Source organism: Saccostrea cucullata, unplaced genomic scaffold (genome assembly GCF_032062105.1).
Source record: "Saccostrea cucullata isolate Sc308-1 unplaced genomic scaffold, CSIRO_AGI_Scuc_v1 ctg4982, whole genome shotgun sequence".
NCBI lineage: Eukaryota > Metazoa > Mollusca > Bivalvia > Ostreida > Ostreidae > Saccostrea > Saccostrea cuccullata.
Genome location: NW_026930878.1, coordinates 26,940 through 42,482, shown reverse-complemented (window position 1 = coordinate 42,482; position 15,543 = coordinate 26,940). Strand labels below are relative to the sequence as shown.

The 15,543-nt window shown below is 34.2% G+C and overlaps 1 protein-coding gene across 1 annotated transcript; it reads left to right on the top strand.

Annotated features, from left to right (window-relative positions):
• The first annotated feature begins 3,850 nt into the window (after positions 1 to 3,850).
• On the top strand, positions 3,851 to 14,054 carry LOC134230421 (uncharacterized peptidase C1-like protein F26E4.3). The gene is made up of 10 exons (XM_062712250.1): positions 3,851 to 4,231; positions 6,587 to 6,653; positions 9,048 to 9,149; positions 9,325 to 9,554; positions 9,641 to 9,794; positions 9,873 to 10,026; positions 10,264 to 10,309; positions 12,971 to 13,073; positions 13,160 to 13,205; positions 13,304 to 14,054. The coding sequence occupies exons 1-10, from the start codon at positions 3,952 to 3,954 to the stop codon at positions 13,532 to 13,534; spliced, it is 1,413 nt and encodes a 470-aa protein (XP_062568234.1). The 5' UTR covers positions 3,851 to 3,951; the 3' UTR covers positions 13,535 to 14,054.
• The last annotated feature ends 1,489 nt before the right edge of the window (positions 14,055 to 15,543 follow it).

The following is a 15,543-nucleotide window of genomic DNA, read 5'->3' as shown; positions in this document are numbered from 1 at the left end:
ACCAATGTTTTACATAGAAATATATAGGAAAATTCTTTAAAAATCTTCTTCTCAAGAATGACAAAGCCATTATTCATCATATTTATATGGAAGCATGTTCAGGTAGTGTAGATTCAATTTTGTTCAAATCATGACCCCCGGGGGTAAAGCGGGGCCAAAATGGCCGACCAAAGTTTTACATAGAAATATATAGGAAAATTCTTTAAAAATCTTCTTCTCCAGAATGACAAAGCCATAATTCATCATATATATATATGGAAGCATGCTCAGGTAGTGTAGATTCAAGTTTGTTCAAATCATGACCCCCGGGGGTAGGGCGGGGCCAAAATGGCCGACCAAAGTTTTACATAGAAATATATAGGAAAATTCTTTAAAAATCTTCTTCTCAAGAATGACAAAGCCATAATTCATCATGGGAGCATGCTCATATAGTGTAGATTCAAGTTTGTTCAAATCATGACCCCCCGGGTAAGGGCGAGGCCAAAATGGCCGACCAAAGTTTTACATAGAAATATATAGGAAAATTCTTTAAAAATCTTCTTCTCAAGAATGACAAAGCCATAATTCATCATATTTATATGGAAACATGCTCAGGTAGTGTAGATTCAAGTTTGTTCAAATCATGACCCCTGGGGGTAGGGCGGGGCCAAAATGGCCGACCAAAGTTTTACATAGAAATATATAGGAAAATTCTTTAAAAATCTTCTTCTCAAGAATGACAAAGCCATAATTCATCATATTTATATGGAAGCATGCTCAGGTAGTGTAGATTCAAGTTTGTTCAAATCATGACCCCCGGGGTAGGGCAGGGCCAAAATGGCCGACCAATGTTTTACATAGAAATATATAGGAAAATTCTTTAAAAATCTTCTTCTCAAGAATGACAAAGCCATTATTCATCATATTTATATGGAAGCATGTTCAGGTAGTGTAGATTCAATTTTGTTCAAATCATGACCCCCGGGGGTAAAGCGGGGCCAAAATGGCCGACCAAAGTTTTACATAGAAATATATAGGAAAATTCTTTAAAAATCTTCTTCTCCAGAATGACAAAGCCATAATTCATCATATATATATGGAAGCATGCTCAGGTAGTGTAGATTCAAGTTTGTTCAAATCATGACCCCCGGGGCTAGGGCGGGGCCAAAATGGCCGACCAAAGTTTTACATAGAAATATATAGGAAAATTCTTTAAAAATCTTCTTCTCAATCATTTTCTAAAAAATAGCAAATCCATGATTGGTCATGGGACTACTTTTGGATTTAAACTTTACAATAAAAAGCCATTTTATACTAGTCCTTCCCTTGGTGCTCAGGTGAGCGATGTGGCCCATGGGCCTCTTGTTTTATTTCACAGGGACCAGTACCGGAGTAAAAAATTAAAATAAAAGCTCAATCTTTCGTTTATCCCATTAGTTTTATTGACTCTCTCTCTCTTTCTCTCTCTCTTTCTTTCTCTCTCTCTCTCTCTCTCTCATCGAAATGTATATTACTGATGTGACATGCAAACAGGGGATGCTTACTCCTTTAGGCACCTTACAAACAACAACCAGTATGTAGCGGGTTGCAGAAAATGTCCTAATTAACTCCTTTCTTAACTACTTATTAAAATATTTACACCAGTGATGGAAAAACTTCAGATGCACTGTTTAATAATTCTTCCAAGCAGTGAACTCAATAAAAGACCTTAGAGACTGTCACAAGTGTTTCATACTTGGATGTTTTATTGAATATAGATCTGTCAGCTAATCTCTCTCTGATACATATGGCGATCTCTCTCTCTCTCTTAAACACTACAAAATGTGCATACAAGGATCTAAAACATCAGAGGTGGGATCAGGTGGATGCTTATCCTTTAGGGTCACGTGTGCTCCTTGTCATGATCGAGAACAAACGGGAAAATCCGTCGTCAATTCAGAGTATAAATAATGGACTAATAATTAGTATGAAAAACGTTAGTCAACATTTGATTCAATGATAAATCGTATTTGCTGACAAAGACATTGTATCGACCATACAACTTTAAACGAGACTGCTGATATTTTTGTTTCATCAACTTGTTTGTCAATAATGTAACTCGTTTTAGAAATTGTTCATACTTAAGGTAGGATTCTTCTCACATTTCTTGTATTTAAAAATTAATGAAATTTTCACAGAATCAAGAGGACAATATCACTAAGTGATGGTATCAGTGAGATTAAATTTGACCGTTTAATATTAAAGGCAAGGTCAGGTCAAGATCATTACCTTTTTCCTGGACATAAAGAATAAAAAATTACTGTTTCAAATCATGCGATCCCTACTTGTAATTCAAAAGATTGAATGTTTTTCTTTTTGGATAAAAAGATACCATATAGGGCCTATAAGATGATATGACCGAATTGACATGGATAATTTAAATGAAATGGATATTTGTTAATCCGAATTTCCTCTATTTTTCTTAAATTTTTAGGATTTATTAGTTATTTTTATATGCTTTCTATATTTAACTTTTTCCAATTTTCACATATAGTAAAGTTGTTACATAAATGTACAAAATGATACAAAAACTAAAAGTTTGATCGTTTACTAAGAGAGAAATAATACTTTTTACGGATTTTTGGCTCAAATCTGTACTTAGATTTAAAGCATTTAAAAACCAACATAGTTCTAGTATGTGTGAAAAATCTTATTTATTTGATATATTTTGAAACTTTAGTCCCTTATTATTAATTTAACTTATATTTGAAAATTTCGTCTAATCTTTGATTGCGTAAAAATTGTAACTAAATTCAATTCTATAATAATTTTGAGAGGCAGAAAAGAAGAAATTTTCATACGCCACCATTCCACCAAAAAATAGTCCCTGCTAGTTTTCAAACGCAGTTTACCATTTCTATTTAAAGTTGTATAAATGTGATGAGGAAAGAAAAATATGGTCTTTTAAATCTCTTACATCTAAATATATAAGACATATCAACAAATGTACTTTGAATATTCCATCTAGTCAGAAACCTACCTTAAAGCATGTTCTTGCGTATCGAATCAACTGAGATACTAGTAAATGAACTTCGTATGCAGGTGATGAAGGTATATTGCTGCAGAAGTAAGGGAAGTTGACGATAGAAAAGTTAAAGTCATCACGTTTATCATAGAGCTTGGTTGTTAGATTACCATTAACGTTTTTTTTTTCAAGTAAAATATCCAAATATAATACAGTTGAGTCAGACCCTGTGGTATCTTTTATCTCAAGCTCACCATCGTAGCGTACATGTCGCTGGTCGTCTAAGGACGACTGAGTGAGTGTGAGTGAGTGATGGTGATTGGTTGTGTATAACGTAGAAAAGTCTTAAGTTTTTAAAAGCTGTTGATTTTGGTAAAAATGTTACACTTAAGATTTTTCTGTTTAATTTTTGATATAAAGAATAAAGTCATAAACTTAACTTGATTTTAGATAAGATATTTAGTATCAAAAGAAGTATATCAGAACATAAGATTCTAGAAACTGATTAGTTTAGTGTAACTGATTTCTGATTTGCTTGTATTTGTATACTGTATTTCTGTTTTCTATCCGACCATCTACACATATATTACTTATAATTTGTAGTTTAAAAGATTGTAAGCCGCCGGTAATTTAATCCGAGTAAATATAAGATAGGAAATTGAAAACTTTTAAATATACTCTTGTCTGGTAATGTAAAGTCTTTCAGACGCTGCCACACAAATTGTTAAGGTGTAAAATGACCTATGAATGACATTAACGACCGCCTTATCCTTATGTCTGTTTGTTTGTTCCCGAGATAAAATACTTAGGTTTATTGCTTGCTTTGTGGACTGAATGAGTTCCCACTAAAGTATCAAATGTAAATCTAACTAAAGCCGAGAGCTAATGGATAGAAGGGCAGATAAATACAAAGATACTTAACTTACATCACACTTTGGCGGGAAACTCGCGCGGGGTCTAGCGCCAGAATGAGGAAGCTGCTATTCCCGCTCCTGTTTCTGTCGGGGCTTCCTTTGTGTACGGGGGGAAGGTACAGACGGTTCGTCGAGTGGGGAGCAGACCTCGCCCCGGGGTCATTTTGCTCCTCCCGGCAGCCCTCCCCGTGTTGTTCTGGGAGGGACGACGGCTGCACGGTGGAGATTCTGGAGAGTCTCTGCTATTGTGACGTGTTCTGTAACAGGACGTCGAATGACTGTTGTCCAGATTATGGCACCACGTGTCAAGGCATTGCACCCCCAGTCATTAAAGGTAGGTCCCTTGTATTTTATTTTTTCTATAAAAAAGAGTTTTATTCATTAAATGAATCAATAGTTTTTCTATAGTTCCCTAATTTCTTAGCAAAATGCCTTTTCTGAAAAAAGAAAAGAAAAAAAGAATTATTTCAAATCCGAGTTCATTTGACCCGAGAGATTATTTCTCTGATTTGTTTGTATTATTCTTGCTTTCCTTCCCCGCAACTAATCTGTAGCACTGATTAAGAAGGTGTGCAGATCCTTATTCATATAAACAAAATGTCTCGCTCTCCTTTGTGTGTCGAGGCGCCCCATCAGATACAAATCTGCATTCTCTCTTTTTTATCTGAGTAAGGGTTTCTTTTTTTTTCATTCTGATTACATGATATTTAACTTTATATTAAAATATTTCATAATAATATAACGGAATTTTAACAGTAGTGAGGGAGAAACTTCAGAAGTACTGTGCAACAATGTTCTAGTATTCGAGAAGTGGTGTTAAGCTGATGTGAAAGGAACTTTAGGAAAATTTGAAATCATAAAATTTTACCAGAATCAACAGCAAAAAAAATCTTTCAACTTAATATACAACAATTCCCCATGCTACATGTAATTAGATATCGACGATTAATTGTCAATAAACAATAATTATTTCCATTCTTATGTCGATATATCCAAGTGAACTTGAAATAAGATACAATTGCACAGAGTTATCCAAGTGAGCTTGAAGTAAAAGATAACACAGAGTCCGACACATCTCTTTCATATTTAAATATTTTACTTGAAAAGGACGTTAATGGTCTTTCAACTTAATATACAACAATTCCCCATGCTACATGTAATTAGATATATCGACAACAACAAAGCTTCACGACAAATGTGATGACTTTAACTTTCCAATCGTCAACTTCCCTTGCTTATGCTGCAATGTACCTTCCTCATCTGCAAATGGATATTTCTCAGTTGATTCGATACGCAAGAGTATGTTCTACGTATGAATAATATCTAAAACGAGGTAAATTATTGACAAAATAGTTGAAACAAGAATATCAGCAGTCTCGCTTAAAGTCATCATTTCGTAAGTTCTATGGTCGATGCAATGACCTTGTCAGCAAATACAATTTACTTTTGAGTCAAATGCTGACTGAAGTTTTTCAAACTAATTGTAAGACCATTATTTACACACTGAATTGTCGAAGAATTTTCACATTATTTCCCGATCATGACAAAGAGCACACGGTGGCTGTGACCGGTTGGCCAAGGGATGCTTACTCCTTCATTTTATCTGATCCCACCATTGATGTTCTAGAGGTCCGTGTTTGCCCTGTCCAAGCTAAAAAAATGTATCGAAACATAATAGTTTTGGAGCAAAGCGAACGTAGACCTCTAAATTATCAGAGAGGGGGAAGGAGGGGGTTAGAGGCCAACTGTTTTCAATGCAAACTTCTTTCACTACCATTTTTTTTTTTTACATACAATGCTACATTTCCTTCATATTACTTTACTGTAGTAGAAAGGAGGGGGATACCAGCCTTTCCATTAACATTTTCAATAGTAAAAGTGATGTTGGGAAAAAAAGTGGGGATAGCCCCTCCCCCCCGTTGCTACATGCCTGCTCTGGACGAAATTTATTTTTCTACTTGGACCAAAAATGGAACGAGAATTTACACGTTGATACAGTTAGCTTTGGAAACTTACGTTCACCCTACGTATTGATCACTCAGTAGTTAAATTGAGTGAAGCATCAAAGACATAATAATTTGTATGAAATAAGTTTGCTAAAATACGACCCAATCATAGATTGAATTTGTTAAAGAGGTCGTCAAAACGAGCATAGCATTTTCGATTTTAAACGATGATGTTGAAATTCCTGATACATCAACTTATCTGTCAGTAGGCTGCTTCGGTTTAAAATTGATCGTATGCCTTGAACATGCTTGTGACTTGTGAGTATTAATTAAAAGGTTAGGAAATGTAAACACCATATGCGGATATAGATGTTTCTGCATTATTAAAAAGAGCTGACGAAAGAAAAGCTGAAGACATTCCATTTAATTTGTCAAACAAGTTTGTTGTTAGTTGGCCCTTATCGTTTATACTAGTCAGCTAGTAAAACATCCAAAATGAAACAGATCTGGTCATTTGGAACACTACTCTAGGAACCAAGAAACGTATATTATTCAGGCTCAATCTTATTTAAAAAAAACATTACCATATTAAATAATTGTACAAATATAACAGCTGAACGTTTAAAATGAATTTGATATTTCTTTTCCTCGCAATGTTTATCTTTGTATTTAACTCTCACAAAGATAAATTGATACAATGCATCGATATCTTTCGAGCTAAATAGATTTTTTCGATGTTTCAGCGGGATGTGTATTTGATGGTAAGGAGTTCAAACCCAGTGAAGTCATCAGGAAAAACTGCAATGTTTGGTAAGATATAAGAATACTAAAAGACAGAACTGCAATGATTCTTTAACTATTGTGTTGATGTATCAAGATAAAGTAAAGAGAACGAAACAATCGCTTTACTATTTAATATTATTCATTAATTATAAACATCGTCTCTGTTGTAAAACATTAAAATGTTTAACTTTGAATATTAATGGTCTATTGGGTAATGCCAAAATTTTAAACAATGAACATCGTCTGTTGGAAAACACTGTTTTTAACAATTAACGTTGTCTATCGGTAAATACTAGTACTAAGTCTTTGAATGAACATCGCTGGACGGGTGCAGTTGGTAACAAAAAAATGTTTAACAATTGTGTGTCGGAACACAATAAAATATTTTACAATGCACATCGTGTGTCGGAACACAATAAAATGTTTATCAATGAACATTTTGTGTCGGAATACAATTAAATATTTCACAATGAGCATCGTGTGTCGGAATACAATAAAATATTTAACAATGAGCACTGTGTGTCGGAAACAATAAAATGTTTAACAATGAACATTGTGTGTCGGAACACAATAAAATGTTTCATGAACATTGTGTGTCGGAACACGATAAAATGTTTAACAATTATGAACATTGTGTATTGGAATACAATAAAATGATAAACAATTAACATTCTGTGTCGGATAAACTAAGATTTTAACGATTGATGTCGGGTAAAAATATTTATCAATGAACAACGATTGAAATGCTTAACACTGATCAACGACTGTCAGGTGCACTTCAAATGTCATAATGTTAATGTGAAATGTCAAAATTAATCACCAAAGTTTTTCTTGTAATATTTTTAAGTTTTTAGCCTTACTACATGAATAATTTACAGCTCCGCCTTTGCACTAAATGTTTACTTCTAATCTTTTAAATTTCATTCACTGTTCTGAAGAAAAATGAGAAAAATATCTAAACATTACGGTTATTAGCGTGAAAATGTAGGTCAGTGTGCGGAATTTTTTTTTACCATTTTCACACTGAAAGACACAGAAAACTAGAGTGACCTCTCTGATAGAAGAAGAAACAGACAAGGGCGGTTTCAAACGCCAGATGTTTGATCATAAAAAAGGTCCAGTATGTTGTACAGACAGACTGGAAGATGCAATCTAGGATTTCCATACTTGTGATAAATAGTTTTCTTCAAAGAATATTTGTGTTGTGATAAATCTGTATTGTTATAGTCAAAGGAGCAGAGGAAAGAGAGATAGAAGCATCTGATGCCAATCAGCTGTTTGTGGAATCTATAATAACTGTTCATAACGAGAGGGATGATTTATCTCTTGACACGTCATTAACATATTCGAAAATCAGCACTGATACATAAATAATCTTATTTTGGCTTCTCGAAATGATTAATAGGTAAACACAAAAGAAATGTAAACAAAATAATAATGTTGGAATGCATGGAATGAAACTAAAATATTGAAATATTAAAAACCAAAAACTCTTGGCTTTTGTTGTTGTTGTTCTTTTTTTTATCTTGTTTTTGGAAACAAAATGATGAATATTAAATATTCATGTTATTTATACATATATCATAAAAATTATATTAGACATAATTTTTTCAATCCTAAATTTTTTTTTTAATTATTTTTTTTTTACATTCAATGGTTTTTTTTTTTTTAATTGGTTGATGAATGATGAAATAAACTTTTGAATAAAGATTTTCTTTAAATTTCAACATGGATATGTTTTTATGTTATTTCACAAGGAAATCCTGAATACTATATTGGTTATCTCGAGTCCCTCACTGACATTTTTGTGGATTGCATTAAATCTGTTAAATAACAATCAATGTGTTACATATATGTCCGGTTATAGCTGTCTATATTTTATTTCCCTCATTTAACTAATTTGACAAAATGAAATTGTAAACTTTAAGAACAATATTTTTTTTTAATGACTTACATCTTATTATTGAATTAACTCTTCAAATAACCCACTGCATGCAAGGTATTCTAGTATTCATCTAACGAATTTGACCAAAAAGAAAGAAGCAATTCTGCTCTGTATTCCAATTCAAAAATTCTCAAAAATTCACCAGGATTAACTAATTTTGAAAAACAATCTGTTTAGTAGACTCAAAATGAAAATCGATACAAATTTTGCTGCAAGTGTCCATTTTTTGTCTTAATTGGAAATTACTGTATCACAATTCTAAAAGCATTTTGAAATCTACATGTATATTAAATAAAGTGCTTGATCCAATTTGAAATTCACTCTCAGAGATTCTGTAAAGAATATGAATACTAACATAGCATATGTGTTGTCTGTCATCACCATCATAATTATTCATTATATATTCATTAGGCTCATTTTGACAAGAGAAGAAAATGTAATTAGTTAATTAATGTATTTTTGTTTTCTTTTTCTAGCACATGTTCACAGGTACAGTTATTTCGCTACGACTGGGTGTGTTCAAACAATTCCTGTCTGATCGACTTTGAACGCTTAAACAAATCGGCACAAAACCTAGGGTAAGAGAGAGAGAGAGAGAGAGAGAGAGAGAGCAACACTTTAATCGATCATTTTTCAAACGTGTAGGTTTCCATGTTAAGTTAACTTTTGTTTACTTCTGTGGCACTTTGTAGATGTCTAAGATTTTATAAAGTGCAGTGTTTACATTTCATGCATTTTAAATGCTTTCTGCAGATGGGAAACGGCAAACTACACTCGTTTCTGGAATAAAACGTTCACTGATGGAATCAAAGAAAACGTTGGCATAGCAACCGAAAGCAAAGCTCAGAACATGTCTTCGCTTCAGAATAAAATACAGAGTGATCTCCCGTCCTTTTTCGACTGTAGAGAAAAGTGGAAATCATGGATACACCCGGTCCGTGACCAAAGAAACTGTGCATCTTCCTGGGCTTTCTCCACAGTAGGTAAATTTTACACAGAGTGCCATCTGCCGTAATAAAATTTTCCTGTGAAAATATCTGCCTTTCAAAATTTACATTTATCTCCCCAGACGTTGCGGCTGACAGATTGGCAATTGAATCCAAAGGGCTACTGACCAATCAGCTCTCACCGCAGCATCTTCTGTCATGTGACAAAAGGCGGAAACAGAGAGGATGCGAGGGCGGATCTGCAGAAAAGGCTTGGTGGTTCATCAAACGAAGAGGGTATATCCCTTTAACTGTTTTCATTTAAATAAGTTTTGATATATTTAATTTGTCTAATTCAGCCAGACCTATTTTTAGTATCATGACTGAGGAGTGCTATCCTTATAACGTCACTCAATCGAACACTGCTGCCGACAGATGCCTGGACAACATGGACACGTGTCCTAACGCCAACTCTTCCACGTCCAAAATTGTCCTGTACGTTACACCACCGTACAGAGTCGGGGATAGTGTGAGTATGAACTTCATAGACCGGTTTCTCTGCTGTTATGAGATCGTATTTGTGACCAAATGAGGTCAAGATCACTTTTTACATCATTATAGAACACATAATACCAGGAATGCATTTAAAGGATCCAGTGTTTGACAACCATCACTCTTTAGATTACAGTCGTATACCCTTTTTGTACCACACATGTATTCATTTACTCCCACCCAAACGAACTTATCATTCCACTTTCTGTGATAGGAAGAAGAAATTAAAACAGAGATATATAAGAGGGGACCAGTACAAGGTATGCTGAGATTGTTTATTTGGTGCTATATTCCCGTCAATTCCAAGTATTGAAAATTACTTTTGTCAATCATGTGATACAAGTACCCTCTTCTGATCTGAAATATTATTGTTTTAAATATAAAGGAACACAGCATAAGATCTATCAGAAAATACTACCAAATTGATATGATGGAACATATGAAGATAATGAATAGCATTCAACACCATAAGTCCATAAAACGATACAAAATAGGACCTCCAACACATCGGAGGTGGGATCAGGTGCCATGGAGGAGTGAGCTTCCCCTGCCGACCGGTCACACCCGCCGTGTGCTCCTTGTCATGATCGGGAAATAATTTGACGAAAATAAATATTAACTTACCCAAATAATATTTAATACTAGTAGTTGTATTTGCTAAAAGAATATTAGCTATTTTTATACTACTAGTTTTTCATATTTTTACAAATGGCGAGTTAGTCTTATCGTCTTAGCTGGATATCTGGTACTTTTGTGTCCTCTGAACATCACAAGATCTCATGAGGAACCTAGGGATTCAAAGAAAAGGACATCTATCAACATAAACTTTGTTTGAATTTTTTGGCTTTAAAAAGATATGCATTTTTATTGCACACTTTGACAGTTATGAACCTACTGTGTTGATACCTTGACAGTTTATGACTGTGAATTAAGTTATATAATTCATAGTTTTGCGTACTTTTGGCACTGTTGTGTAAGACAAATCAAGGATGAAATTCTTTAAATGCCAGGTATAGAGATAAATGTATTGTACAAACATTTAATAACAAAGATTTTGTCAGCATTTACCGAAAAAACTTGTCTTGAGTGTCTAAGTAATCACAATGAGGAATTAGTGTGAGACTAGCTGACTGATCTCCCAATATTGTGATGTATGGAATCTATTTTATTTTAGTCCCTGTTATACATGTTTCCTCACAACTTTACACCAAACGTTCTTTGACTTCTGTATATGCCAGTGCTGTCGAGGTTGTTAAACTCAATTTTAGTTTTAATTCATTTGATTTCCATCTTTTTGATTTCCATCTTTCATTTGATTTCCATGTTTCCAAAAGATCTGTGGTTTAATTCTGCAATTTTCAGGATCACGGTGACTTTAGTCGAGGTGAACAAAAAGGGTTACTTGAGCAAACTGATCGGCCATCATTAGAAAAAAGGCAGCTATACCTTATGTTGCATGTTTACCCAAAACTTAAATTACGTCACGATCTAGTTGACAGCTGCGCTTAAGGTAAATTGTACACGCCTTCTAACCGCAAGCTTTACGACTGGAACTTTGTTCTTATCCCTGATTGGTTGCTCGTGCAACAGACTATTTACGTGTCAGTGTTGATAATTTGAGTTGACCAATCACGTGAATTGTTTACGCTGGATGCATCTGCCGAAAAAGATCGTGACGTAACGTGAAACTTTACAGTTAGCTGCAAACTATAATAATTGTAATCCATTAACCAAGCTTTATGATAAACATGATGACTTTAACTTTACAATCGTCAACTTCCCTTATTCATGCAGCAATATATCTTTATTACCTGCATACATCGTCTCAAGCCAAGATCTGGAGTCCGCATATAGCTCTCTCCTACTCACGGCCAAGACGATTTTTTTCATATATTTTTCAAGTACTATATTATATCAGACAATGCTCTACGTAAGAACAATTTCTAAAACGAGGTAAATTATTGACAAAAAAGATGATGAAACAAGTATATCAGCAGTCTCGTTTAAAGTCATCATTTCGTAAGTTCAATGGTCGATAAAATGACCTTGTCAGTAAATACAATTTATCATCACGGCAAATGCTGACTAACGTTTTTCATACTAATTGTTAGTTCATTATTTATTACACTTAATTGTTAGGCAATTACACACTGAATTGTCGACGAAATTTCCGTTATTCCCCGATCATGACAAGAAGCACGCGGATATGACCGGTGAGCAGGGAATGCTCACTCCCCCATGGCAGCTGATCCCACCTCTGTTGTTTTGGAGGTCCGTGTTTGCTATGCTCCAATTTTGTATTGCTTAATGGACTTTTGAGCTTGAATACTCTTCGTTATCTCCATATCTCAATAAAAAAGTATTAAATAATAAGAATTATCTGCAAATCTCACCCATTTGTATAACAACATGTACTCGTATATGCGACTAAATGCAACATGGTGAGAAGGAATATTATTCTGTCACGTGCTGAGCAAACCCCATAATTTGGGTATAAAGCTATTAACTCGTTTATAGTTTTATATTCGACAAAAAAGGTACTCAATATGAAAGTGTAAGATATTTTTCGATCATGACAAGTAGTAAAGGGCGGATGTTTACTCCGCCATGGAACCTGATCCCACCAACGTCTTTTCAGTGGTCCGTTTTTGCTGTGCTCCTGATTTATATATATATATATATATATATATATATATATATATATATATATATATATATATATATATATATATATATATATATATATATATATATATTATGAATGGACATTCGTGATGACTTATTTTTTATTAATATCTTCATATTTCATTCAGACCTTTAAGACTATGAGGTTTTTGATTAATGTGTTGGCATTTGAGCTTTAAGCTTCCTGTTTGACTTTGCCAGTTCTGAAATAATTATGTCGTAAGATTTGTTTGTAGCCACCTTACAAGTGTCTGCTGACCTCTTCATGTACCGTTCTGGTGTGTACAGACACACAGGGGCGGATCTCGTACAGAGCAAGTTGGCGGTCAGGATAATAGGGTAAATTAATAAAACTTAAAGTATAAAGAAAGAGGGTTTTTTTTCATTTTGGAGTTGAATAAAACATATTTGTTCTAAACTTACAGATGGGGAGAAGATATCGATAACAAAGGACGTGTTCGAAAATATTGGGTAAAGTAAAAATAGTATACTGGATATTGATTGAAGTTTGTGAAAACCAACATGGAAAAGCTCCTGTTTTAAAATATTTGTGTTAAACTACATTTCAGATATGCTTGAACAGTTGGGGAACGAAATGGGGTGAGGAGGGAGCCTTCCGAATTGTAAGGGGAGAAAATCACCTCGACATTGAAGAAAACATCTTGGGTGTTCATGCAGATATGAAGCGTTCCCTATCAACACATCCTAGCGAGAGCATACGTGACGAGGGTCTTATTAACATATACAATCAAAAACAAATAGTAGTCATCAAAAGACCACGACCCACAGCTCGGCCTTAGTAAAGGTGTCAAGGACACTCCCTCTCCCGGGGTCATTTAAAATTGATAAAACTATTAAGTCCGTCAAAAAGATTTGTATGGTGTTTGAAGAGCGTAAAGTCTGATTTCGTGTCTCTACGTGTGTAATTGTGCATGTTGTATTTCAAGCCTTGATTTTTATTAAGGTCGTCCTCTTTTTGCGGAAAAATTGGGCCAATAGGACATTTATAATGAAGGACTTTATAATAGGATGTAATAAATAGGGCAGTGGAGCATTTTAAATGCACTTTTTCGTTAATAGGAGAAAAGATGTTTATAGGAGAAAAGATGTACGTACAGTTGGAACTATTTGTACTTGAACAGAGTAATAACCTAGAAATGAAAAGTGAAAATTCATCGTAGTTTAACATTCAGTTTTTAAACTGTATAATTAATTAATAACACCTGTTCTGTGACTTTGATCATTGCTATGCATTTTAATGATGTCAATGCGCAGTAGATAAAATTTTGAGCATATATAATGTATTAATGAAATTATTTTGTGAAGGAACTTTTTAAAAAGATTTTTGCAAGCATGTCTAATAAATTTGTATTAAAAATAATCCATATCTGCGTTCTCTTTATTAGCTTTATATCTTCTTTTTAACTCACCTTAGCCGAAGGCTCAAGTTAGCTTTTCTGATCAATTTTTTTTCCGTCGTCCGTCCGTCTGTAAACTTTTCACATTTTGGACTTCTCAAGAACCACTGGGCCAATTTTAACAAAAATTAGTACAAAGTATCCTTGGGTAAAGGGGAGTTAGAATTGTTAAAATGAAGGGCCAGGTCCCTTCCTAAGGGGAGATAATCAAGAAAAAGACAAAAATAGGGTGATGTCATTAAAAAATCTTCTTCTCAAGAACCACTGGGCCAGCAAAGCTGAAACTTATGTGAAAGCATGCTGGGGTAGTGTAGATTCTAAATTGTTCAAATCATGACCCGCGGGGGTAGGGCGGGGCCACAATAGGGAATCAAAGTTTACATAGAAATATATAGGAAAAATCTTTAAAAATCTTCTCCTCAAAAACCACTAGGCCAGAAAAGCTGAAACTTATGTGGATGCATGCTGGGGTAGTGTAGATTCTAAATTGTAAAATTCATGACCCGCAGGGTTAGGGCGGGGCCACAATAGGGAATCAAAGTTTACATAGAAATATATAGGAAAAATCTTTAAAAATCTTCTTCTCAAAAACCACTGGGCCAGAAAAGCTGAAACTTATATGAAAGCATGCTGGGGTAGTGTAGATTCTAAATTGTAAAATCGTGACCCGCGGGAGTAGGGCGGTGCCACAATAGGAAATCAAATTTTTAATAGAAATATATAGGAAAAATCCTCTCAAGAACCACTGGACCAGAAAAGCTTAAACTTATGCGAAAGCATCCTGGGGTAGTGTAGATTTTAAATTTTCCAAATTATGACCCACAGGGGTAGGGTGGGGTCACAATATTTATTACTATGGGGAAATCTGGTAAAGAACAGCATGGTTAAAGCTACTCAGGTGAGCGATGTGGTCCATGGGCCTCTTGTTTTTTTTTTTCTTTTTGTTAAAGTTCATGGAGTTGGGTCACCAATCGCTCATTAATTTTGAAGTCTTACTTTTTCGATCAGAGGGTCCTTTATCCCTAACATTTATTATTACGTTATCGGATAAAAATTGCTAAAATAAATGGAGGAATTCCAGTGTTTCCACTATAGCAGTGAAATGTGAAAACTTCTTTGAATACAGTGTACATGTAAATTTTCTCACTTTTAAAAATTTGAAAAACTGTACCGTATTTTCTGTAGACATGTGGTTTTTTTCTTGCTCAAGTTGAAAATTTGACATTATTGCCAAACAGAATCTTTCATTAAAATTCTACGTGAAACACAGAGGTGTAGCAATATCGGTGTTACTTTGTGAAGCAGTTTTCATTAAACTGTGAAGCAACAAGCAAGATCGGGCTGATCTCTGTTATTAATAATTTCGTCAATAATAAACAATAATTCACACT

What these genes read in the sequence shown, in the direction of transcription:
- LOC134230421 (XM_062712250.1), top strand. Translation starts at nt 3,952, where the DNA reads ATGAGGAAGCTGCTATTCCCGCTCCTGTTTCTGTCGGGGCTTCCTTTG. An exon ending in AGGAAAAACTGCAATGTTTG is followed by an intron (nt 6,654 to 9,047) that starts GTAAGATATAAG and finishes TTCTTTTTCTAG; the next exon opens with CACATGTTCACAGGTACAGT. An exon ending in GACGTGTTCGAAAATATTGG is followed by an intron (nt 13,206 to 13,303) that starts GTAAAGTAAAAA and finishes ACTACATTTCAG; the next exon opens with ATATGCTTGAACAGTTGGGG.